Source organism: Vulpes vulpes, chromosome 16, assembly GCF_048418805.1.
Source record: "Vulpes vulpes isolate BD-2025 chromosome 16, VulVul3, whole genome shotgun sequence".
NCBI classification, from domain to species: domain Eukaryota; kingdom Metazoa; phylum Chordata; class Mammalia; order Carnivora; family Canidae; genus Vulpes; species Vulpes vulpes.
Window position 1 is genome coordinate 89,804,995 of NC_132795.1, and position 25,026 is coordinate 89,830,020.

Sequence of the window (25,026 nt, forward strand, 5' to 3'; positions counted from 1 at the left end):
CAGTAACCAGGATGGGTGGTGCTAAAAGGCTTTTTGTGCTATTTCCATGTGTCTCGAAGGGGCGTGTGGAATTTGGGGACATTTTGGTGTTTTATTAAGAGGGGAAGACAGAATTTTAAAATCTCTGTAGCTGTAACTCTGGGCATGCTAGTTAGTTATCCTTTTTTTTTTTTTTTTTTTTTAGTTATCCTTTGGAACCTCTTCTTGAGATTCAGGCTTCACCTCCAGTGGGGTGGGTGTAAGGATCCAGGGATCCAGGATCCACTATGGCAATGCACATGACAGAACTGTTTGACACAACTATAGAGCAACTGTACAACATCTTCACCACAAAAGATGTAACTTCTCAAGCTAGGATCTTTAGTGCTGACATGGAGAGAAAATGTGCCACTAAGAACTAGGGCTGGTTTTTAGTTTCCCATATGGCCGCCATCTTACAATTTAATTGAAGGCATCTAGAATGGTAGTGATAGAAGTCTTTAACTCCTAAAAAATTTAAGAGGGTAAAAGATGGGCACTTGAGGGAAATATATCCACATTTAGGGGACCCATTACTGAGTTTTCTCCCGCTGAAAGAGAGGGAGAGAAAGCTTGTAAGTAAAGGCTTCAGATTCAGGATTAAAAAACACACAAAACCCAAATCACAGAAATTAATACTTTGCATTTAGGTTAAAAAGGTGTTAAGACAGGCTGGACTAACATGTCTGCTGTTTGTTTTGCTTGTTTAGTTGGTGCAACAATTTTCTATATCTCCTGCAGTATTAGAAGCTGAGAAGGGAGGGAAATTCCAAATATTTGATGGGAACATCACTGGTGAATATATAGAATTGGTAAGTAATCTTTAGGGTTAAAGTAAGCTGGGACTGACTCTTCTGTTAATACTGCTTTATTTTTATCTTTTTATTTAAATAATTTCTACATACTCAGTGTGGGTCTTGAATTCATGACCTTAAGAGCAAGAGTCCCATGCTCTTCCAACTGAGCCAGCCAGGCACCCAAATATTGCTTTTTAAAAATCCATGCTCTTTTTATCTTGCTTTCGGTTTTTATCTGGGCTCACGGAAACTTGAGAATTTTATAAAATTGGTTATAGTAAAAAGTTATATATACTTGGTTGTAGAAAAAAACATGTTACACCTACTAAGTAATGATAAAGATGAAGACTTAGTTGGACAGTAATTATGTTAATGCTTATGGTTCATAACTAATTCTCAGGTCTTGCTCTGTAACAGTTTCACATTTCTGCCACTAAATCACTATGATCCACGTTGCCCAGTGTTGGTTGCCTCACCCCTTGACATCAGTGACACTAGTAACCAAAATAGAGCTGGACTTCTGTCCTTGATATTGCTGCTGTTGAGGACCTTGTGGCACCCAGGAACCATGGGTTCTCACTGGTGCTGCCGAACACCCTGGAAGATGGGACTGTACTGTTGTTCATTCAGTACTTTTTTTTTTTTTTCATTCAGTACCTTTAGTACGTGGGTTTTAACGACAGGATTTCCTGTATTGTTGGAAGTTTTAAAAGCTGTCTTAAGGGAATTTCCCCTTTGTTTTTAGTTGACAAAAATATTGTCATGAAATGGAGATGTGGGAACTGGCCAGAAGGTATGTTATGTTATTAGTATTCTGTTACTAGAGTCTACAAACACTCAAGCTTACCCCTGTGCCCCACCCCCATGAACACTATCCAACAGTTGCACTGAATTTTGTGCCTACTGCAGGGCAAATTGAATTGCAATTAGACTGTAAAGGAGTTCCTGTCTGTAAAGAAGAGAGCATGAAATTCTGTTGGCAGAAGCAGCATTTTCAAGAAATAAAAGGTTTACTGCAGCTGACCACCCTAAATGGTTGAATTAGATTTTATAAGGGTATTACTTTTTGTAAGCAGGAAAAGTATCAAGTTTACTTCCTATTTCTCTTTTTAAAAAAGAAAAAACACAATTTATATTGGATGAAATCCATGAACTTACACAGAATTCGAAGCACTGATTGACTCTTTACTACGACTAGACTCTCATTGGGTTAAAAGGTAGCAAGCAACCTGGAAATTCATTATTAATCTTACCTCCCACAGATGCTTCTCTGGGAAGAGATTGAGCCTCTGGGTACAGATAGTTGAAGTTTCCAACTAGAGCTTGAGCTGTAGTTTTAGTTCAGGAAGACAAAATAAATGGCACGTTGATACTATTCCTTTATTTTACTTCAGGGTTTTTAGGGTCTGTAGCTCTTAGGTTGCAAAGCAGCAGCATGTTGAAGTGAGGTGCATCAGGCCTTCTCATGAGGCTGCTCCCTGCAGCAGTTCCGCACTTTGGGCGGAGGCCTGAAAGGCTATGGGGGAAGTTACTTTTTGGGCCATGACTCCTGCTAAGGAAATAGAATATAATGGAGAAGTACTTCCCTCCCATTCAGTTTTCTCATTACTTTCATCTGAGAAGACTAAAGCAATGTTAAATGTAAACAAGTGAAAAGTCATCACAATCCATTTAATTAAGTGCACAGAATAGCAATCAGTCATGTCAATAAAAATAAAACAATTATTTTTACATCAAGTGTGCTTTATTTCCTCCACAGGTATTCTGTTAAATAAAGCACCATTTATATACTGCCAGGCCACAGCTAAAGAGGATTCTTTACAGAATCAAATTTCTTGTGGTTGTTCCGTATACAAGTAAACTTAATTTCGATAATAAGAACCACAGCGATCGGAGGCGATCTGCCTCTATTATAAGGTACAAAACTGGCACAGAGGACACCATATTATACACAGTAAAAATGCTGTAAGTTTAAATTACATTGTACAGGGCCAGGGAGCCCTGTTCCTCCCAGACAGCCGTGTTAGATGAAAGCCACTACAGTGAACTCTTAATTACATAAAACATACCCCTTATCTGATTGCCCTTTAGGAAGTATACTGAAGATGCAAATGTTTCCATCTGGAGTTCGGCCTGACCAAGAGTTAAGCCTATGAATCTATCTTGCCATTCAAGCAGAGAGCACGGGACAAACTGAAGCACAAAAACAGAAATAAGCAAAACTTATACAAACAGCATTGGGGGGAGAAGGGGACCTTAAAAGTAGACATGCTACATCTAATGTCAAGAAGCAGCTTGGTTTCCTTTGCCAGATATCCTCGTGACCACATGGATCGTAGATTCAATGGTCCTACACAGAGTATCTAGAATGTCATGTTGCTGCATGTGACTAAAGAGTCCTCTGGAATGGCCACAACTGAGTGATAAAGCAGCCTCGGGGTCCTGGGAGGGCAAAGCTTGACCGTCACAGCTTCTCAAGTCAGCTAAGTCAGAGAGAACTGCAGAGATAGAAGTAGAAGGGAATTCAGATTCTTCCTCAGCTAAGTTAGACTCCTTGGAGCAGTGGAGGTCCTTAAATTCTTTACAGTCTTCAAATCTACCATCACTGGACTGTTCTTCTGCATGCTGTGATCTGATATTTGACATGTCTTCTGAAAACGAAGATGGAACTTCCATTCGATATTCTTTAACAGAACTATTTTCAGGGGAAGGAAGATCTTGTTCAGTTCCTGGATCAATAATTGAGGAGTCTCTTGTCTCATTGTCTGAAGTGCTAGTTGGGGTTAGGACCTCCCTGGTTTCTGTTTTCATGTCGCTGATACAGCTGTCTACGGTGTGCTCCTCGTCACTGCTAACACGCCTTCTTTTAACAGGAGTTGCCCCTTCATCATCTGTGAAAATGAACATCATTCTCTGAAAGGAGTCATTAAGATCACACTGGGGGTATTTGTGGGAGGTTTTGTTTTTAGCACTTCTATGTAGGAGACCCAACCAAACAGACAGCTATTGTAAAGCCAGTTATATGGAGTGCATTCTTCCCCTCTCCCACCCTAAAGGTAATATTAGTCCAGAAAGCTAACCTTTAGTTTTTCTTTCTTTGGCTTCTTGCTCTTGGAGTGAGTTTCTCTGCTGCAGACAAGTCCTACATTTGCTTAAAAGCTCTTGCAGAGTTGGAATTAGAGCTGGGTTTAATTGCTTGGGAGTGTGAACTGACAGGAGCAAAGCAAGTGCCCGCAGATCCTATAAAAGCCAGATAGGAACATTTCAAGTACTAAAGCTAACATTGTGACACCACTGTTTTACAGTTTAACACACCTCTACTTTTCTAGGAATCCGTTCTGGCATTTTTAGGGAATGCTAAAACCAGAAAGCCAGCATTAGGATATTACTATATTTTATGGGTTCTAAGTCATTAATACCAATATTTTATCTGTCATGCCACTAATTAGGTCAAGTAAGTGTTCTGAAAAGGTGTAAAAAAAAAAAAAAAAAAAAAAAAGTAAAATTTAGAGATTTAAAAAATAAGCCCTGAATTATCCCTGAGAAATTAAGGCCTCCGATCTGGAGATCACAGTTGCTCAAATATGATTTCTGGTAAGTATCCAATAGTAAAGTCTTTCTTACTCAGCTCTGTAATCTGTTCTAGCATCTAAGCAACATTTTGTTATCTGGGAGGCCACTGTTGGAAAGGTGCTAGCATTCCAGGATCGTATGACCTGGCAATCATGGGTATCTATATAATGCAACTAATTCCCTAAATTTTAACTAAAGTAAAATTTAGAGTTGACTTAAGGAAAGCCCAGAAGTGCAGGACTTCCACAGTTCTTAACCCATTTTATTTATTTACTTAAGATTTCATTTTTAAGCATTTCTGCACCAAGGGGGTGGGGGCTGAAACAACCCCAAGATCAACAGTCACATGCTCCTCCAACTGAGCCAGCCAGGCACCCCAATTCTTACCCCATTTAAAGAAGCACTTGCTTTGGAAATTTCAACTCTGTTGGTGAAATCAGATTGCAGGTTCTGATACTGATTTATCAAGTTTGTAATTAGGGTGCTGATCAGATTGGCACAGTTTGCTTCAGAGAACACTTGACCTTGAACCTGGGGGAAAAATTTTTTTAAAAAAAATCTCCAAAAGACTAAAATAATGAAAACACAACCATTAACTGGTTGGAATAACACAGTAAGTTTCCAAAAGCAGGACATACCTTTAGAAGAAAATGTGTCATGAATGTGTAGACAATGTTGTTGTTTAGAAAAGTTCTTTCATCCATTAGGATACATTTTATATATTCTGCAAAAACAGGATCTTCACACAAAAGCTTGATGCAATTTTTTGACATAGCAGACTACAGTGGGGAAGAAGAAGTACTGATGGTTGAGCACTGAAATAACTGCAAGGCTTACACATTGCTTATGATGAACATCCAAAGTCATTTTACAACCTATGAGAAGCCACTTTTAACTCTACTAATCTTTCAGTCAAGTAACTGTCCTCCCAGTAAACTAAATCATCTGCACTTGGACTCTACAGGTTGAGTGTAAAAGGAAGAGACTTGTAACAGGTTTGAGGGGCAAAACGAAAAAAAAAAAACATTTCAAAAGAAATTCAACTTTACTGATCTAGCATTAAGAGAGGGAACAAGGACTGGACAAATAAGACTAGCCAAACAGGATAAAAATGTTTTCAGGGGACCAAATTAATGAATAATTAATAGGTAACCAAACTACGTAAAGGAAAAGACAAATTCTAAGAATTAAATTTATTCCCTAAGAGGAGTTAAAACGTTAAGAAATAGTAATTTGTTACGTATCCTTTTCCCCCATGAATACTGCCAAGGTAAAAAGCAAATCTCTCTTAATTAAGATAATTAGTGGTTCCCCAATATATGGAAAGTTTACTAAAATTTGGTTTTCCTGTTTTTAAATGGTCATGGCTCTTAAACACAAGTAGTATGTCTTTAAGTAGATATACTCCCTGGATTATATGTATTTTAATAATAGATCATTTGTATGGAAGACAAAATGGACTATTTAAGAAAATAGGACAAACTTTAGATAATATGTACAGGTATATACTTAAAATATCCTATTGGAGTAAAGCAACTTGGTAAGTACACTCAAGTTCATCTAAGAAATCAGGAGTCTAACAGGACCAGGACCCAGCTCTTCAGATCCTTGGTGTCATGAAAATCTGCCTCATTCTACCAGCCAGAGCCTCCGCCTGCTGCCTGTGTTTCTTGATGGCTGCTGCTACCACGCTGGCAGGGCTTTAGAAGCCTTAAGAGAGTTTGGTGGTGTTTTAAAGGAAGTTTTTGGAGATGGGGAATTCTGTGGAAAACAAGCCAATAACGGGAAGAGTAAAATGCTGGAGTAGATAAAACAACAGGGAAGCAATGTGGCACAGTACAGAAAACCAAAAAAAGCAACTACCCAAATCAAGAAGAAGGAGAAGAACAGTAGTAGGGGCAGAGGGGGAAAATGCAGAGAACCTGCTCCAACTTATGAAATTGACTACGTAGCTAAAAGAAAAAAAAAAATCTACCAGCAAGTCATTTTCTCAAAGTCCCCAATATACTAAAGCCCGGTGATCAATTTAAACTAACCTTTCAAAGAGTCCTATTGTAGAAAACAAAATATTTCTTTAGAGGCTAGAGAAGACTCCATTTCTATACTTGAGGAACCCGCAGTTTGTAAGGAGGAGACAGAGAAACAACTATCATAGCACCACTTGACACACATTCACTAGGAGAATAAACAGCATTACAGCCCAGGCAGGAGGCTGCACCAGAGGCATACAGTGTTTCAATGTTTCAGATGCTGTAATTTGGGTAAAGTTTAAGCCAAAGTAAACAAATATCTCTTCCTCTGGGGATGGGCAGCTGCAACCAGGCAGGGAACCAATAGCTTGCTCCGCACCCCCCCCCCCAGCCTAAAAGTGAGGATCCTTTATGCATGATCCAAGCAATGAGCCGAATCTTAGGACCAATTAGGTTTCTCCCCAAATACCTGCCATTCTCCCCCACCCCTGCCCCAATTAAACAAGCATTATTGAGGTGCCCACTTTAAAGAGTTGGCTCTTAGATACTTAAGATAGATAGGATACAGTATTTCCTGTTCTCAATGAGACTGCAGGTAAGAGTAAGTGATCAGACTCTTGAACACTTCTCCAAAGTAACAAGGAAGAGGTAAAGAAGACTGCTACAATGGTTTCTGCTAGTTTTAAGAAGGATGGAGGGGAGCAAGAGATGGGGCAGGTGAGGGAGAGCAAGAAGTGGCATATGCCTTCTTCCCGTAAATACACCTCTCTGTTTTTGATTTTTAGCACAACTGTTTACATTAACCTATAAATTACAAATTCAAATTATAAATATCGAAACATCCTCTGTGATACAAATCTACTAAAGTTAAAAACCTCAAAATGGCAACGTGATGCCCAATACTCAATAGCTATTATTTCCATTAATCATATTTTACCTACCAAGATTCTAAAACACCAATTTCCAGCTTGTGTTCAATCCACTGTTCCTAAAATTACTGACCAAATTGTCAGATGAGATGACAGACCAAATCATCTAAAACTCATTTTCTTTACCTGAGTCTGGCATAGCTCAGTCCAAAGTTTGGGGAACAGTGCAAGATGAAGAGGCAAACCTTCATAGGCAACTAGGACACCTAATATTTAAAAAGAAATCAGAATAGGTTATAATTATAGATTATACTACTGAGATATTCAACTCTGCAGGTACAATTCTATAGGTATCTACTCATAACTATTAGTATTTTCTACATGTTTTAGAACTATATAGAATACTTAAAGGGGAAGAATTCATTCCAATGCTTTAACCAGGGAAATATTTTAGAATGCAGTATACTTTGGCGGAATCCACTCACATTCCACACCTCATTCCCATCAGGATCTGAGGTAACTTAAACCAATTCTGCTTTTAAAGTATTAGAACTTTATCTGGGACAATTTAATAAGGGTTATTGCAAGTGGTTCCAAAGCCTTCTTGGATTAAGGTACCATTCTATGTATTAGATAATTTTCATGGACTAGCTAAGTTTGGAGAGGAAGGAGGGACAAGGTTAAAAAGAGGATGTGGAGAATTAGAAAACATAGTGTTCCTTTTTCTTTTACCTTGTTTCTCCAAAGCCAGGGAAAATTACCTTTATGGTAGATTTGCATAAACACTGCTCTTGAGTCTAACAGCTTCTAGCCTTGTCTCCAAATTCTTCTGGGTGGACCATACTTAGCTGTATGTCAGTGTCCTATTTGGAACCTCTATTGTTTCAACCTTTCCTCTTCCTATTCCAAATGTCAAAGTGTATCTTTAGGAAATGTATTATTCCTCTACCCTCTGCCCTCCTACCTCTCAAAAAGCACAGAAGTTGCTATACCCACAGGTGTAAGTAAATTTCTCATTCTCCATACTACCAGTATCAGAAAAGCCAGGGAAAATTGATGATGGAGGAGAAATATAATAAAACTATTCTCCTCTAGTTAAGAAAAAATTATGAGTTAGATGTGAAGTCAGCAAACTTTTTCTGTAAAGGGCCAAATAGTAAATATTTAAGTCTTTGCAGCCAAATGATCTCTGTTACACCTACTCAACTCTGCAGGGTAGTATGAAAGCAGTGAAAGACAACACCACATGAATGGGTGTGGCTGTCTTTCGATAAAATTTAAGAATACTGAAATTTGAATCACATGTAATTTTTGTGTCACAGAATATTTAGAATAACCTAGCATTTAAAAATTTTAAACATTAAAAAATGTAAAGATCTTCCTTAGCATGCAGGTAAGCTCACTGGTTATACAAAATCAGGCAGCATGCAGACTATTACTGTTTATTGGACCAAGAATTCAAGAAAATCTTAGGACAGGAAAGTCAGATCAGTCATCCAATTTGGTCATCCAAGGATGCCAAGATTCCCTTTTGTGGTAAGCCCATTTATTTTCCTGTCAAGATTAATCCCTTTGTAGAGAGACCACCCCCTACCCCCAAAGAAATGACAGTGACTCTCCTTTGTCCTAACCTAATCTGGATGGGGATGGAGGCATTTACCCACGTAAGAGCACAATACACATAAGCAAATGAGGGCATCAAAATTGTTGGGTACAGGAAAGAGTTTCCACGCTCCCTCGTCTCTGCATCATAATTATCCATAAAAGTAGACCAAAGATTGGCAAACTCTGGCTTGCAGGCCAAGTCTGGTTCACAACCTGTCTCTATGGCCATCTGAGCTAAAAGGGGCTTTTGTATTTTTAAAGGATTGTAAAAAGAACAGTGAAGCAAAGAAGAATACGTGATGCAGACCAAACATATGGCCAGCAAAGTACACCCTTTGCAGAAAGAGTCTGCCAACCCCTGAAAAGGCTCTTCTGACCTTAACCCTCTCCGGTGAAAGTATACTGTACATCACAATTTGTTTCTTTAGTTTTTACTTTTTCCTCAATTATTCATCAAAGCATAATAATCTTTATTCCTATTTTCCACAACTACCAAAAAGCCAGCACTATCACAACAAACAAAACCATGGAGGATTTCTGTAATCTAAGATCACTTCCAAGTAATAATCTGATACAAGTATCTTTATTTTACAAGGGAAGAAGGAAATAAATATACACTGGCATCTACTGTGCTAGGTCTATCAGATAATTACATTTAATTTTCTCGTCAACTTTGGGAGGCATTGTTTTATCCTCCTGTCGTCTTCACTCAATGAAGAAATCAGGCTTAGAGAGATTATCTGCTCAGGTTCATCGCAAAAGCCAGTGAGCACAATGTCTATCCCAGGCATACTTTATTCTGAAGCCTATAATCTTTTCAGTCATCACTGTATTCCCAAACTTCAGCCATTCATATCACTTTCATTATTGCTTTCCTATCTATCCATCACCTGTACTGTTTACTTAATACTAATCTTTGGATTCACTAATTCTACATTATTAGCCTTAGGCAGCGTAACATCTAGGAAGTCACAAATTTGGCATACTAGTTGTATATTTTTGTGACATGGTAAGAGGCATACCTATTTATAATATAAAATTATTTTCCCTGGACCATCTTCCACACTACACCCTGAAAAACACTGCCACCTACATACAGTGAGCCAAAGTTACTTCTCTCACAGTCCTATTTCCTGAGTTGCACCTCCTTTGGAAGGAGGGCATCCTTTCAGAGCAACACAGTTTCAGTTTCTTTCTAGCATTTTCACAAAGCACTGAGGATCAGGTGCATCTTGGCTTTGTGACTCAAGGTAGAGGCCAATGCCATCTTACTCCACACATTCCTCCAATACCTTCTGGGGTGTCTTTCTTACTGGGCACAAAGCACAGGGAGAGGCAATCAAGGCACCATGTTCAAGCCTTGTCTCATGAAACAGGACAGGCAGGCCTAAGACATATTGGCTTCTGCCCATCTTTCTTCATCCTGTGACTTCAGACATCCTCACTGGGTTCATATCCTACTCCATCCACAAAGGAACTAATATACAATTAAAAAAAAAAAAAACTATCCCAAATATCTTTCCCTCATTACTAACACTGTATACTGAAGAAGCTACTAGATGCATTATTAAATCTTTTAAAAACTGTTTTTGTAGGTAAAATGGCAATTCAGATGATTGTTGTGAGGATGAAATATTTTATATGTATATTTACTAGTTCAGGGCATCTCCTATCTGAACTATGTTAGGATTGTCTGGTTTTCTATAGGAGTATTTAGACCATCCAAGCATTATCCATGAAGTGGTAGCTTCTGCCAATGGATAAAAGCCCACAAGTAATGCTCCACCACGGGACCAAATCATCAAGACATTTTAGAGCCTAAGAATTCACCTTGTTCTCACTCATACACACTAAGCAACCTTCTGATGTTTGTTTTTCCATGTAGGTTACTGGGAAAAAAAAAATCTGTTGGCCCTACCCATGGAATATTCAGATCCTTGTGCCTGTTCTTCCTTGTTGTAAATTAACAGACTGGTAATCAATTGCTAAATTATAGATATATCTATTAAGTGTAATTACTTAGTATAGGCCTAGGATAAATGGATTTGCCCTTGGTAGACTGGTAGAAGTTGCCTTCTGATCTGCACTGAATGACTGGTATATTCATTCACCTAAGTCGTCTTTGGAAAACAGCTAACCAGCTGTTGTCTTTCCAATGTACCACATTGACATCAAAAAAGGTAAAGCATGAACCAGAGCTGTGCTTTTTATAATCTGAATTTCTAATTTGTTTAGTTTTACCAGCTATCGTAATTTTTTTAATTCTAGAAATTTTGAAGATTTCCAATTTTTAGGTATACCATGTTGCTTGCAAAATTTCCTTTTACTATTGTTTACTTTCATTTACCAATGCATTCTGAAAACGTCAAAAGCAACGTTAAACAGTAAAGGTGACAGATTGTTGTTTTATCTCTGAAAATGAAAATTACCTAGACCTTGAAAGAAACCCATAATTTCATCCTTACACAGCTGGGAGTATGTATATTCCTCTAGGTTTTGTGTGGGTGTTTTTTTTTTTTTTCTTTCTTCCACATGTACTAAGTTACTTTTCCTATTGTTGTAGGACTGTGGTCACATTCTGCATATTGTTTTCCAATTTGCTTTTTTTCATGTAATCCAAGGTCATTTCCTATCCTCTTAAAGACCATATAATACAAACTATTTAATGACTCTATGATAAATCACAGATTTACTTAACTAAGCTCCTACTGACGGACAGTTGTTTCCAGTTTTTACCCAATAAAAACTGAATGAAAATAAATATCCTATGTGTGTTGTTGGACACTTTTATAAGTAGAGTAGGGTAGACTCTTAGATCTGGTACTGCAGCATCAAGGGCCATGGATAATCCAAATTGACAATACTAATATGCATCCCTAAACTGACTCCATTATAACATCTCTTCTTTCCCCAAACTGTTTAAACATGTATACCATCTAAACTTTATATCATAGTTGGGGGGAAAAAATGAGAGAAAAGAGAAACCAACATTAATAAGGAGAGGCAACCCTCCTATGGTTACCAAACATTTAGTAGTTTTGTATGTGTGAAGGAGTTGCCTGTTGACGTCCTTTACTTATCTTACTAACGTTCTTTCCCATCTCACTGAATCCTAAAAACTCTGTTATTGACAATACTAGCCATTTACCTGTTTAGAATGCCAATATTTTCCCCATTAGCTGTACTTTAACCTATGGCATTTTTCAACACGTAGTATTTTCAGTTTTTATGTTGCCAAAATTGTAATTTCTCTTGTTTATGGGTTTTATGTCCTGTTTAACATGGCCTTTCAAGTTGGACGGTACTATCTATATGATTCTATATTTTTCTCTAATTTTGTTATAATTTTATTTTTCACAACTAAATCTTTGGGTTAATCTATTTTAGTCTAAGTAGTAAGTAGATTAATAAAATTCTGCCCTCCTCTCCCTACATACGTGATTCCCTCAATACCATACCGTCTCCACAGGTCTGATAGGTCATGTTTACTGTCTTCAGAATCCTCATGTATCCTTATGTTTGTCTGGGGCTGTTTTTGCCCGTGTATGTTTTTCTACCTATGTATTTCCATACCTACAATACATAGCTTTAAACGTTATAGTTTACTTTTATGTAAGAAAGGAGAGAATAAACCTGTATTTGCTGTTTTCATGCAAAAAAAGATAAAATTAATATAAGTGGAGGGCAGGCCTGTGAGTGGTATGGTGATGTGTACCTTTTGTTATTTTGAATTATAAATTATGTATATGTAAGTAAATCCTAAAAAAATAAAATTAAGGATTACTGATCTTTAGTAAGTATTTCAGAAATTAATAGTGTCAGGTTCTCTTATTATTCTTTTTTAGAATCTTTTTTGGTTAAACTCTATTGTTTTTAAATTAATCAAAATACTGTAGTTTCAGACACTTATTTCACATGGCAGTTGTAGCTTTATTCACTCTCCCAAAATTCTTTCCTCCACTTTTGTTTCTCCTAACCCCATGCCTGACTAGCCTCACTTCAAAAACACTCCAATCCTCAACATTAGTTAGTACCTACAATTCTAATATACAATTATTACATACTTCCTTTTTATCTCCTAACAAATCATAAAATCTACTCAGTTACCTATATAAGAATTACTACAATGTCTTTTCCTCAAAACTAAATGACTTACAAACCAAGTTTTGAGACAATCCCACCCGTGGTCACAATATTGGCCCTTGGATCTAATCTCAAGGCTCAAATGATTAAAGACATAACCAATTTAAATTTACCCTTCCCTCTCTTTGTTACCAAATATAATTTCTTTAAGAAAATTACACAAATTAGGGAGCCCTGGTGGCTTAGTAGTTTAGTGCCACCTTTGGCCCAGGGCGTGATCCTGGAGACCCAGGATTGAGTCCCATATAAGGCTCCCTGTGCATGGAGCCTGCTTCTCTCTCTGCCTGTGTGTGTCTCTGCCTCTCTCTCCTTCTGGGTCTCTCATGAATAAATAAATAAAATCTTAAAAAAAAAAAAAAAAACTACACAAATTAGAACTCCTTATCAACTTTTTGCTCCCCGTTACAGTCATTAACATGGGCTTAACTTTCTTAAGCTTTTTCCTAGTGACTCTCCTTGGAAATAATCATTTCAGCTGAAAGTGGAAGTTAACTTTAAACATTGGGACATACTCTCTTCATTCAGATGAGGCATGAGGAAAGCACTGCTTTTAGGTCTCTGTTAAAATAATGTCTAATTTTCTGCATTAAGAGATAATAACCTTGAGTTCCGGAAAAGGTCGCAGAGTATGAGGATCTAACAAAAATATATAACTCTGAAAAATTTCTTTTTCTGCTCAATTTGTAAAGGCTTTGGTTTCTATTCAATACACAGCCACCAGTCAAATCTGGCTTAATTAAAATTAAGATAAAAGTTCAGTTCCTTAAATCACATTTCAAGTTCTCAACACTCACATATGGCTTGTGGCTATCATATTATGCACAATGATGCAGTTGGGAGAATATTTCCATCCTCAAAGAAAGTTCTATAGAATAGTACTATGTAGAAAACTAAACACTAGGAGGCAGCATCAACAGTGCTTCATGGTAACAAGAGGAATGTAAGTATAAAGTATTATGAGAGTTGATTCAGCTAATGTTGAAGGCTAAGTGTATGTCCATCCCCTCCCTCTCTCCTCCTCTCTTCCATGTTTAATTTCCCCAAAATTGTGAATCTGTATTGATGAGGAAGACAGTCCCAAACAGGGTAAAACATTCACTATTTGATCAGAGCTGTTCAAGCAGCTAAAATAGCTCCTCACATAACTTCTGGTATAAATTATGTGAACATGATTACCAAGAACCGTTCTCAAGGTCAGCATTTAGTAAGTCCCCCTCCTTATCTGGGAGTAAAGCTGTGTTACTAGAATTCCTGGACATTTTCTCACACTTGATCACTGCCACTGCTAGGTTTTAGTTTTTTACCAAGTGCCATGACCAAACTGTGTAATCATGAAATGGCCAACCTGAGTATGTGCTCCCCTGCCCACCACCCCCAACCTGGCAATTCAGCCATATGTATATAAAACCAGCTAATGATAACCGATGGAAGGAACAACCTTTTAAATCTGAAGACACTAATCACTTACCAATAAAATGGTTTTTCTGAAGAAGAATTATCCCTGACAGCTGTTACCACTTCCTTCTTCTCCGATAATGAAACCTAAGGTATGTTCACATATCTTGCCCTACTTAAAATCGATCAAAACTTTTCCATAGAAAGAAGGGGTTGTGATTGAGGAAAAGCACAAGGGGGAGGTTCTAGAGCATGGCAATATTCTGTTTCTTGACCTGAGTGGTGATTCCATGAGCATTTCACTTCCTATGCTCTGAAACAAAACTACACAACACTGGGAGAGGATCCTGGGCCATCCCTAAAGAAGTTAAGATTCAAAGAACACACAGAGTCTGGGAACTCTGGAGGTCCTGGGATAGGGGACATGTCTTCTAAAGACTTATCAGCTAGAAAAAGTCACCCACAGGCAGCAATTCTCTTACAACTCTCAAGCACATCCTGGAGTAATTTGAGATTTTACCCCTTTTATAATTCACTGACGGTTTTGTTTTCTATTTCTCATATCTTCCTTTTTCAAATTTCCTTTCTTCTCATTCACCTCTCTGTTTCATGAGACTTACCTCCTAATTTACTCACATATGCACCTCTGCTTCACCCTGGCAAGCCCACTCAGTTTGCTCTTGGCATTGCCAGCTCCAAAGCACAGCTGGCACTATAGATCTCATCTTATCCTCAAGATCAGGGCTGGGAAAGTCCACCTCTCTAAGCCTGCCTCCCTAAGCAGAGTAGTTTTTGGTTTTTGTTTTAAAATTCTGCTGGGCAGATGGAGGAGGACTTGGGCTTCTATGTACAAAAGTGATCAGCCCTACTCCACACTCCTTTATAGGCCAGCTGAAACTCTGGGCAGAACTATTCAATGGAAACCAGTAAGTTGGTGTTTTCTTAATAAAAATAAAAATGTTCCCAAGAATAATTAATATTTTTAAACCGGCACTTTAAAAAAGAAAAAAAGGGTTGTCTCATTTTTGTCTCCCCTTCCTAAGTGGCTAGGGGCTTAAAATAATTCAGTGGAATTTACTGCTTATCTTTTATACTTACTCAGCTTAACTAATGTTTCAGTAAATTTTTCACAGTTGATTGCAACTCGGCATAATAGATGGATGAATTGATGATAAGAAAAGAAGTAGTCTAGCAGCATACGATCATAAACGTCATCTTTGCCCTGAAGGTTAAAGATGATAAAATGGTTGCACTTAAATTGTATAATAAATTAAAGAGCATATTTTGTGCAAATGTAATAAGTTTAACTAAAAAGCTGATTAAATATTTAAATTCTATAAGAACCTACTTTTAAATTCCAAGTTTCTAGAAATGTTAAGATCTTAATTGTCACAAGTTTATTTTCAGTGTGCAAATGCTTATCAATTAAAATTACCCATTATCTCTATATACTTTCTTTAATCAAGTAAAATTACTATAGGATTTTAAAATGTGACACTTTAGTTCTACAGACATCATCAAGAAGAGCTGAATTAAATTTGATTTTTGAAATAGATTTCAAAAGTTTTCTGGAATGGTTACTGCAATGTTAATTATTTTAAATATTTTATCTTATGAGAAGTATATTTAAGATCCAAAGACGGTGGGCAAGGGAGAGTGTGAATGAAGTAGAGTGAAGAAAGATAAAGGGGGAAAACTGTTTAAAAAATGTTGAAACTGAGAAATTATCTTGTGTCAATGTACGTTCTCTATAATTTAGAATTAGCATTATTTTAGGATACGCATTAGAAGAGAAGAATCAAGACTACAAATGGTCAATCTATCAATCAGTGATATTAGGCTTAGGTGAAAGGATTATAATTAAAAGGGCAGTAAAAGAAGTCATTAATTAAATGGCCAAATTTAAACAATAGTAAATACCTAACTTGACTTTTCAGGTTTAGATATATGGCCCAGTTATAATTTAGCCTAGTGACAAATACTAGTAGGACTTTCTATTAGGGTTTTTTTTTTTTTTTTTTTTTGAGGGAGGAAAAAACTTACTACTTGTGCTTATTGTTGATTTTGCAAATATTCAACCAACATTTCAGAGCACTAAAAGGAAAAAGTCCAAATGAGTCTAATCTTCTTAGGATCCACAAAATGGTCATTTAAGTCTAATATAACTGCCAGAGGGGAAATTTCAAATTACTGTGTACTACAGAAACATGGTTTTCCTGGCATCCCAACATACCTTACTGGTTTCCACCATTGTGGGCAAGAGGCACATATTGAGTTCAGGGCGCGGAGGCCGAATATTGCTTTTCCCTCCTATTAGCTTGATATTTTCTCGACAAGGGAAATAAGGTCCAAGAGACACTAAGACATTAAAAGTGTACAGTAAGAATAAATGGAAAAAATAAATCTCCATGTTTCAGTGTGCAGAAAGATTAAATGCCAACCACATTCAAGTACTGTGCTAGATGAATACGTACTTGGTATATTACTATGATGGTAAGTACAATGGTTGTGTTGTAGAAATGGAACCAGAGTATGAAGAAAGTCATGAGGACTCAAAAGCACAAGTTCCTTGAGAACATCTGAAAATAAAAACACAATATGAGTATTAAAAAACTAGAGTATCTCTAACCTGCTTCTTTCGAACTCACAAACCCTGTTAGGGTGACTAGTGGCAGCATGGCAGGCGACAAGTTTTAACGAGTCAAATTGTTTTAGCTGCTGACACTGGGAGAAATTCTGTCTGATGTTCAATCAAATCTGGATCAGCACACTTACTAACCATAATACAGTCATCATTTAGAAACCAAAGTTTAAAACTATTTATTTGTATTCTGTTTATCCAAGAGAAGCGTCACGGAGAAGAGTACACTAAGGGAAATATTTAATGCACATTGATGACATGTCTTCCTAATCAACCAAAGCAACTTAGAAAATCCAAGGTTCAAGTTCTTTGGATCTAAGATCTAATCCTTAGTCTACTTTTAATGTTTCATGATGCTAGATGGACTGATGCTCATCCCCTAATCACACAGAAGTAAAGCTCGTGATGACAGGCTATTGGCAATCAGAGGTTAGTGTAGTATAGACCAGTAATTCCACAGAACATCAGGCCAAAACGTACCAAAACCGACTGCTTACACATGACAGCCATTCATGTCATTTCGAGAAACTGGTAATAAAATTACAGTCTCTAGAGAGAATTTTTTTAAATGGCTTCTAAACTAGTAAAACAAAATTCAGTATAAATTTAAAACGAGGGAGGGGGGATCCCTTAAACAGGCACAAATTATCACATTATAACTATGTAATCAATAAAAAGGCAAAATTCTTGGGAGTCTAAGAACAGCTACTGTGTCTAGGCAAAAGAACAGGCAGTAAAATAATCTTCCGAACCCTTTACAGTATCAGCTCTCCTTTGCAAACATTTGCATGATCCTACCTTATTTATATAGGACCAGAAGATTTCAGAGCTGGAAGATATCTAGAGATAACCTAAGGACAAAGAGCCCAGATATACTACATGACCTGCCAGTGATCATATAGCATAATTATTGGCATGTTGAGAAATGTAACTAGATTTTCTAGGACCTGCTGGCCATTGTGAGTAACACATAAAAAGGACAAATGTCTTCCAAACCCTGCATAACTAATACCACATCTTACAAAGAATATTTCACAAAAATCATCTTCCATCAGGTTTTTATACAGATGTATTTTCCAACTAACTTACCTATACAGGCATTTCTAAGTTCTGGAGGACTATAGGAATTAAGAAGAGTTAACAGTTTATGAGCAAACTCAATTCGTTCCTGCCACTGAATTAATGCTTGTTTCACATCTGCAAATACAAAAGTATACATAAAAATGTCATTTGAGTTCAAACTTCCTCACAATTATTTTCTATTATTATCTACAGGATGCTAACACTAAGAATATCTAATGACAAACATCTTTGGTGAAAGCTAAGTGATGATTTTCATGAGATGGCTACTACTGTGAAACCTGACAAATTTCTTTAAGCACATACTCTAGGGATGAGTATGTCCATTTTCTAGAAATTTATATGAAGTTCAGAGTTCACATGCAATTTTACAGGGACACAAGACATGGGTTTTATAGTTATTTCTCTTAAAACTAAAAATGGTCTAACCTAAGCCATGGAGGTTTCCAGCTGGAGAACCTTCACAAAACACCCATGTTGTTACTGTGCTTGGGAAGTGTCTCCCTATCTTTTAAATCTTATCATAACACTTATAGGATGCTTGCCTATTTTTTAGGCAGGCATAAGAGAATAAACAAAAGCACTCCAGCCTTATACCAGGTCATGATGAACATTTCCTGATGGTTACCCAGCAACAGCCCCATCTTCTACATAAACTAGAGATAAAGATAAATTCTCTGAAGGATGTGGTCTGAAATCCTTATTTCACTCTTTAATAGTTGAAAGTAACAAAAATAAGGGATGCCTGGGTGGCTCAGTAGTTTGAGCGTCTATCTTTGGCTGAGGGGCGTGATCCCAGAGTCCCTGAATCGAGTCCCACATTGGGCTCCCTGCATGGAGTCTGCCTCTCCATCTGCCTGTGTCTCTGCCTCTCTTTCTGTTTCTCTCATGAATAAATAAAATCTTTAAAAAAAAAAAGGGAAGTAACAAAAATAAGAAGTAGGAATAATCAAACCTTTTCTCTGAAGATAAGGGCGTGTGGACTTCAAAACCGAAAGGAATATGGACAGAAGTTCTACTAAGTCTCCAGTCACATGGCAAGCTGTGGCTTCATGGTACATCATGTGCAGTGTGTTGAAAGACTACAAGTGATTTAAAAAAAGGAAAACCTCATTTCATTTTTACTTGACTGAGCCACAAAATGGTAGTACTCATCCTTTATAACAGATGTTTTCAGACCTTATGTGTGTGCATATATGCACAAAGCAAATATATTTGCTGTCTACCTAAAAGTCAAATTCTCCCAAGTCAGATCTTTTATAAAATATAAAAACAGTGCTCACCTTCAGAGCTGATATTTTATGCATACTTTCTGGTTTGAAGGAATAACCTGTTTAATCAGTTTGTTTTTCATTATTGTTTGTTCTAAGACCACAAGCCTTAGAAATTACAAAGCAGCAGGCAACAAGAAGACTGGGTAGAATGGGTGACTGCTTTAACTAACTTTCCAGGGCTTTGGAAGGAAGACAATGGTGAAATGGTTGTCAGCCATACCCAAAACAGTAAATCTGAATGAAGGGAAAGAGCTCCAAAAGAAAGAATTCCTTTAATTTTTATTGGCTTGTTAAATCTTTTAATTCCAAATCCTTAGTTTTTTTTCCTACTTCATTCTATAAAGGTTTTCTAATCCTCTCGAATCAGTTCCCTATAACCTATATACCATCCATTATTTGAAGTTCAAAATGCAGTCTAGAATCGGTGGTAGTACATAATCCTGACAATGTACTTCTGTGGCATTCAAACAGTGTAAGCTGTGACAATAGGAACCATGTCTGCTTATTCACTGCTCCTTCCCCAGTGCCTAGCACAATGACTGGCACAGAGTAGACATTCAAACATCTGGTGAATGAAACAATGAAATTCTCACTCCTTTTCATACTTTTGTTCTAGCCAAACAGAAATAATAGCATTTTTCAAATACAACAATACTTTCTTGCCTCTGCAAGAAATTAGCAAGTCATTTATCTAGATCCTCTCCCACTTATCTTTACAAGTCCAAATTTTTCAAAATACAGTTTCAAATATGTTGTATTCCTATTCTATAATACTATTGACTGAAGAAAACTATCCTATCTCTTACATCTCAAGGTACTCTTGGCATATACTCTTTTATCTTCTCTCCTTTGTTAGACTTAAGGGGTAAAATGCACCTTTATGGCTTTAAAATCATCTCATAGTTTGTGGATGTTAAAGAACTGTGGGAAGAATGAACAGGTGATTTGAATCACCTCTAACAGACTCAATGGTTTTCTCTGATAAAGCTAATCTCAGTTTCATACTATCAAATAAGTGAGCTCTTGAGAAATTCTGTCAGTGATTAGATCGTATGAATTTCATCTGTTTCTACCCCTTAAATGATATGAATAAAACTAAACTATTTCCAGTGGTTGTTCTAAACACAAAATAGGAAAAGTATGGAATTACTATGGATAAAGAAAACAGCAACCAAAAAACTGTGACCTAATCACATTTTTGTAATACAGCATTTACTGATCTATATAATCAAAATCCAGACACCTGTAAAACACTCTAGCATAAACTCTAAATATCCACAAAAAAAGTAGTCTTGGTGAGAATATTAAAATGAGATATATCTACAGTAAAATGAATTAAAATATTTACCTCAGTCATTAGGATCAACCCTCGATTAAATACAACAAGAAGTCTATCTTCATCAGATTCTAATAGTATTCTGAAGGCACTAGAAGAAAAAAAAAGTCCAGGTTGAGAACTCTGAAATCAGAATGGAAAACTTTGGTGATAAAAAATAGACAGATGTAAACTGTAATTTAGCTCTTTTCTGCCTACAGGAGAGAGACTGCTATATCTGTTTCCTAGTAATATAATAAAAAGAGTTAATATTAAGAAACCCTCTAAGTAACATGGAAAAGTTATGTCTGCTAGTATCTAGTCAACAATTATCCACAATGGTGGAAGAGAGGTATCATGGAGATATTTTTTAAGTTTCAGTATAAACAATGCTTATTTTTATAATGTGTTTTTAGCTTCTAAACTATTTTAAGCTCTAGATAAGCAAAATATACTATCCAAGCACTTGTCAGCTGATTCTTGGGAAGAAACAGAAACATGAGGGGGAAAACATGAAATACATTTTGGCCCTGAAAATAATCTATGTGATAATCATCAAAAGCAGTTAAGACCTAATTTCATTATTAGGTACTGGAAACTGCTGCTATATGTAGTACAACTGGAATTCCTTTTACTTCAATTAGTTTTGTTTTGTTTTTAAAGATTTTTATTTATTTATGTGAGAGAGAGAGAGAGAATGAGAGGGATGCCTGGGTGGTTCAGTGGTTGAGCATCTCGGAGTGCCGGGATTGGGGATTGAGTCCCACAGCGGGCTCCCTGCAGGGAGCCTGCTTCTCCCTCTGCCTATGTCTCTGCCTCTCTCTCTCTCTCTCATGAATAAATAAATAAAATCTTAAAAAAAAAAAAAAAAAGAATGAGAGAGAGAGAATACAAGCATGAGTTGTGGGGGTGGGGTTGGGGGTTGGGAGAAGAGGGAATGGGAGAAGAAGAGGGAACTCCTTGCTGAGCAGGGAGCCCAGAGTGGGGAGGCTCCATCCCAGGACTCCAGGATCATGACCTGAGCCGAAGGCAGACACTTAACTGAGACATCCAGGCACTCCCTATTAGATGTTTTCTTTCCTTTTTTCAAAAAAGAATTAAGAAAGCTCAAAATCTTTCTATTTCTTTTAGATAATAAGCTTTTAGTAGTAAACCTTGGAAACAAAATGTATTCAAAATTAATATCAAAACTTTAAAAGAATTCCTTTAGAGGAATTCTGGCAAAAACGTAATTAATTCATTTTGTGTACTAATAAAGAATCAAATTTGAAAGTTTTCTGAAGAAGATAATCTGAAATAACCTTATCTTGGGTTAAGCATAAAATACTGTAATGTGGGAACCCCGGGTGGCTCAGCGGTTTAGCGCCACCTTTGGCCCAGAGCCTGATTCTGGAGACCCGGGATGGAGTCCTGCGTTGGGATCCCTGCAGGGAGCCTGCTTTTCCCTCTGCCCGTGTCTCTGCCTCTCTCTCTCTCTCTTTCTGTGTGTCTCTCTCATGAATAAATAAATTTTAAAAATCTTAAAAAAAAAAGGCTGTAATGTTCAAAGAAGTACTACCAAAAAATGTGTGCCTGATAAAGGACATTACCTCCAAATCTTAGATGTAATACACAGAAGCACTTTAAGAAATTAACCTGGACTGGGCAACCCTCTTGGATCCCATCCCTCTTCAGAAGCTCTGTACTAGCGCTCAATAAACTTTGCTTTGCTGCCCACCACTTAAAAAAAAAAAAAGGAAAGAAATTAACCTGGCCTTTATTTCCACAGCTAAAGGGAATTATGTATAATTTGTTGTAGAGTTCCTTTATAACCATTCAATAACTTCTGTAGCTCTGAACAACGATAAAGATGATATTTTGTTACTTTGTCTAATTCTTACAGTTAAAGACAGGTAAATCTGGGCTAGACAGAATGAAAAATACATTAAGTCTCATCCAAAGATGGAGAAAGCTATTTCTGGAAGCTTGTGGAACTAAATCTCCAAGCATAAGGCAGGATGAATCAGAACAGAGAAGAGGATACAAGGTTTAGGCTTAAGACTGTATATTAAGTTTCCTTCCAATCCTGATTCTATGATTGTGATAAAAGATACAACCCAAAACCAAACCAAACCAAAAACTGTTAAAAAGTAACTCAATTTTTACAAGATAAATCTTTCCAAGGTGACTGAATGCAAAAATGCTTCCCTAATTAAAGAATTGGTAAACTTTTGGTTATAAATAATTATAACTCTTTAAGTGTCAAAAGGCTGGTCCCCATTCCGTCACTTGGAAAAACAAACAAATTAAAAAAAAAAAAAAAAAAACACCAGAAAACACCTTTTTACCTTATTAAAGTAGTCCAGCAGGAGCGGCCATCTAAGCAACGTAAGTAACAACTTATGGTTGTTTTCTTAAACTGTTTAATATCTTCTAATTCTTCCTCTCTCATATCTGGCCTTTGAGCTATAAACAGCTGCATCAGGTTAAATAGTTCTTCTACTGCCTAAAAAGGGCAAATAAGCATTATGGTAATCTTTTAACCCTATAACATTTTGGAATGTTTGCTTCTCATTTCTGAATGTTAGACCCACTTGTCAGCTTTTAAAACTAAACAAATTATATCAGATTACACTACCTTTCAAGAATAGTTACAAAATTAACAATGAATTCTATTTTTAAAATTGAATATATTCTTCACTAAAAGAAAATAACCTTAAATTTTTCAGGAAGACTCATTTTTAGGTTCATTTTTAGTCTTAACACTGTTTCAAGCACTAGCTTTGTAACTTCAAATGGGCATCCAGACATGCTACCCTAATCCTCTGCTCCATTTCTTTAATGAGAAAACACAATTTCATCACAAAATTTTACAGCCCTCACTAACATTTGAATTAATACCACTTCTGAGGAAACCCTTTATGCAAACATTTGGAATGTTCTTTCTAGACTGATGAATCATTAGTTCAACTTTCTGACTGATGAAATGTGGGAACTAATATTTAAGTAAAACCGTTAACTGTGGGTTTATAAATTCCTTTACCATGGGCATGTGGGCATACTTATTAATGAACTGAAAAGCCCCAATTCCAAAATTTCCATGGCAAAAATTGATTTAAGCACCATTTTCATGAAAACCTCCAATAAAGCTCTACAATAAAAGATGTTATATTTCATTGATGTCACGAAACAACATTATCAGATAAATATTCTAACTTGCCCAATACTCATCCAAAGGTATATTTAACCATGGACATCATGTTTAGTAATTAAGTCAAATATTTTTTATGTGAATGTGATTAAGAAAATCCACTGAATCTTGATAATCTTAATAAATCCTGTCCTGACTCCTTTGAGGTCAGGCAGACTCACTTTCGTTTCCTTTGGTCTTCTTACAGTTTTGGCTTTGAATCTTTTTTGGTACTTAGTATACTCACTTTCTTGCCTCTATTCTAGGCACTCTAAATTTCCTGGCTGGAAACCAGGTTATTCCTTCTGGATGAGAACAATTTACTACATCATATCTAAAGGACAGGAAAGGTCCTTTTTACAACAGGAAAAAGAAATATAGTATGCAATTCAAGGATACCAATAATTAAAATATTCTTCAATGTATTCATTTAATTAAACTCTTAAGCACTGGAAGTCATCAAAAAGCTCCTGCTCCTCCACTCCCACCATCTCCCATTTAGCAAAAACTTCTCACATTGGCAATTTGTGGCTTCTATATTATAATAGCTTGAAAAAAAGTATTCTGCACTCTTCTTCCAACCCTTTTTCTAGATTTATATCCTCTTGGTGTAATATTCAGTTTACAACAGAGAGTTAAGAAGCAACAGTGACAAGAAATATCCAGGAATGACAGCCATACATGAAGGGGGAAAGTTTTAATATGTAATCTACAAATAGTCTGTAGAAAAAAAGGAATCAGATTTAGACTGCACGTATTTGTATCCTGATAGATCCCTTAACCATTTCATTCACCTAAATACAGTGTGAGTATTGTAGAGATACTATAGCTAAGATAAAAATACTGTCTAGCTCACAGCTTAGTAGAGCATGTAAATCTTAATGATCAGTTATCTAAACAGTAAATACTTCCCTAAAACCATACCACAAAACTGACTTTTTTCATTAGGCACATATAAAAGACACATTTACAAAAAAAAACCCAAATGATAAGAGCTAAGTTCAATTAGAGATAGAATTTCAACATCAACCTAAGAAAAATTATCCATATTACTTAGAAATTTTATAGTAATATAGCATTATATACATATATTCAAGAAAACAAACACATTAAGTCCTTAATAAAGACTGTAGACCATACCTCCATATTTTGTTACCACTTCCCACAATGGGCAAAA

General features: G+C 36.5%; 1 protein-coding gene across 3 annotated transcripts in view; it reads right to left on the reverse strand.

The window, feature by feature from the left end:
- Nucleotides 1-2,465: 2,465 nt before the first annotated feature.
- Nucleotides 2,466-25,026, reverse strand: part of USP34 (ubiquitin specific peptidase 34) — a 242,803-nt gene continuing 220,242 nt past the window's right edge. Inside the window, exons 69-80 of one of the 3 annotated variants that reach the window (XM_072741696.1) lie at nucleotides 23,008-23,165; nucleotides 20,714-20,792; nucleotides 19,047-19,173; nucleotides 18,101-18,208; nucleotides 16,845-16,949; nucleotides 16,604-16,728; nucleotides 15,469-15,592; nucleotides 7,414-7,493; nucleotides 5,027-5,167; nucleotides 4,776-4,919; nucleotides 3,896-4,055; nucleotides 2,466-3,706 (exon numbers count right to left, since the gene is read on the reverse strand). In XM_072741696.1, coding sequence (XP_072597797.1) covers nucleotides 3,099-3,706; nucleotides 3,896-4,055; nucleotides 4,776-4,919; nucleotides 5,027-5,167; nucleotides 7,414-7,493; nucleotides 15,469-15,592; nucleotides 16,604-16,728; nucleotides 16,845-16,949; nucleotides 18,101-18,208; nucleotides 19,047-19,173; nucleotides 20,714-20,792; nucleotides 23,008-23,165 — 1,959 coding nt within the window. In that variant the 3' untranslated portion in view covers nucleotides 2,466-3,098. The remainder of the gene's footprint in view (nucleotides 3,707-3,895; nucleotides 4,056-4,775; nucleotides 4,920-5,026; nucleotides 5,168-7,413; nucleotides 7,494-15,468; nucleotides 15,593-16,603; nucleotides 16,729-16,844; nucleotides 16,950-18,100; nucleotides 18,209-19,046; nucleotides 19,174-20,713; nucleotides 20,793-23,007; nucleotides 23,166-25,026) is intronic. The other 2 variants (XM_072741698.1, XM_072741697.1) reach the window with 2 other exon arrangements.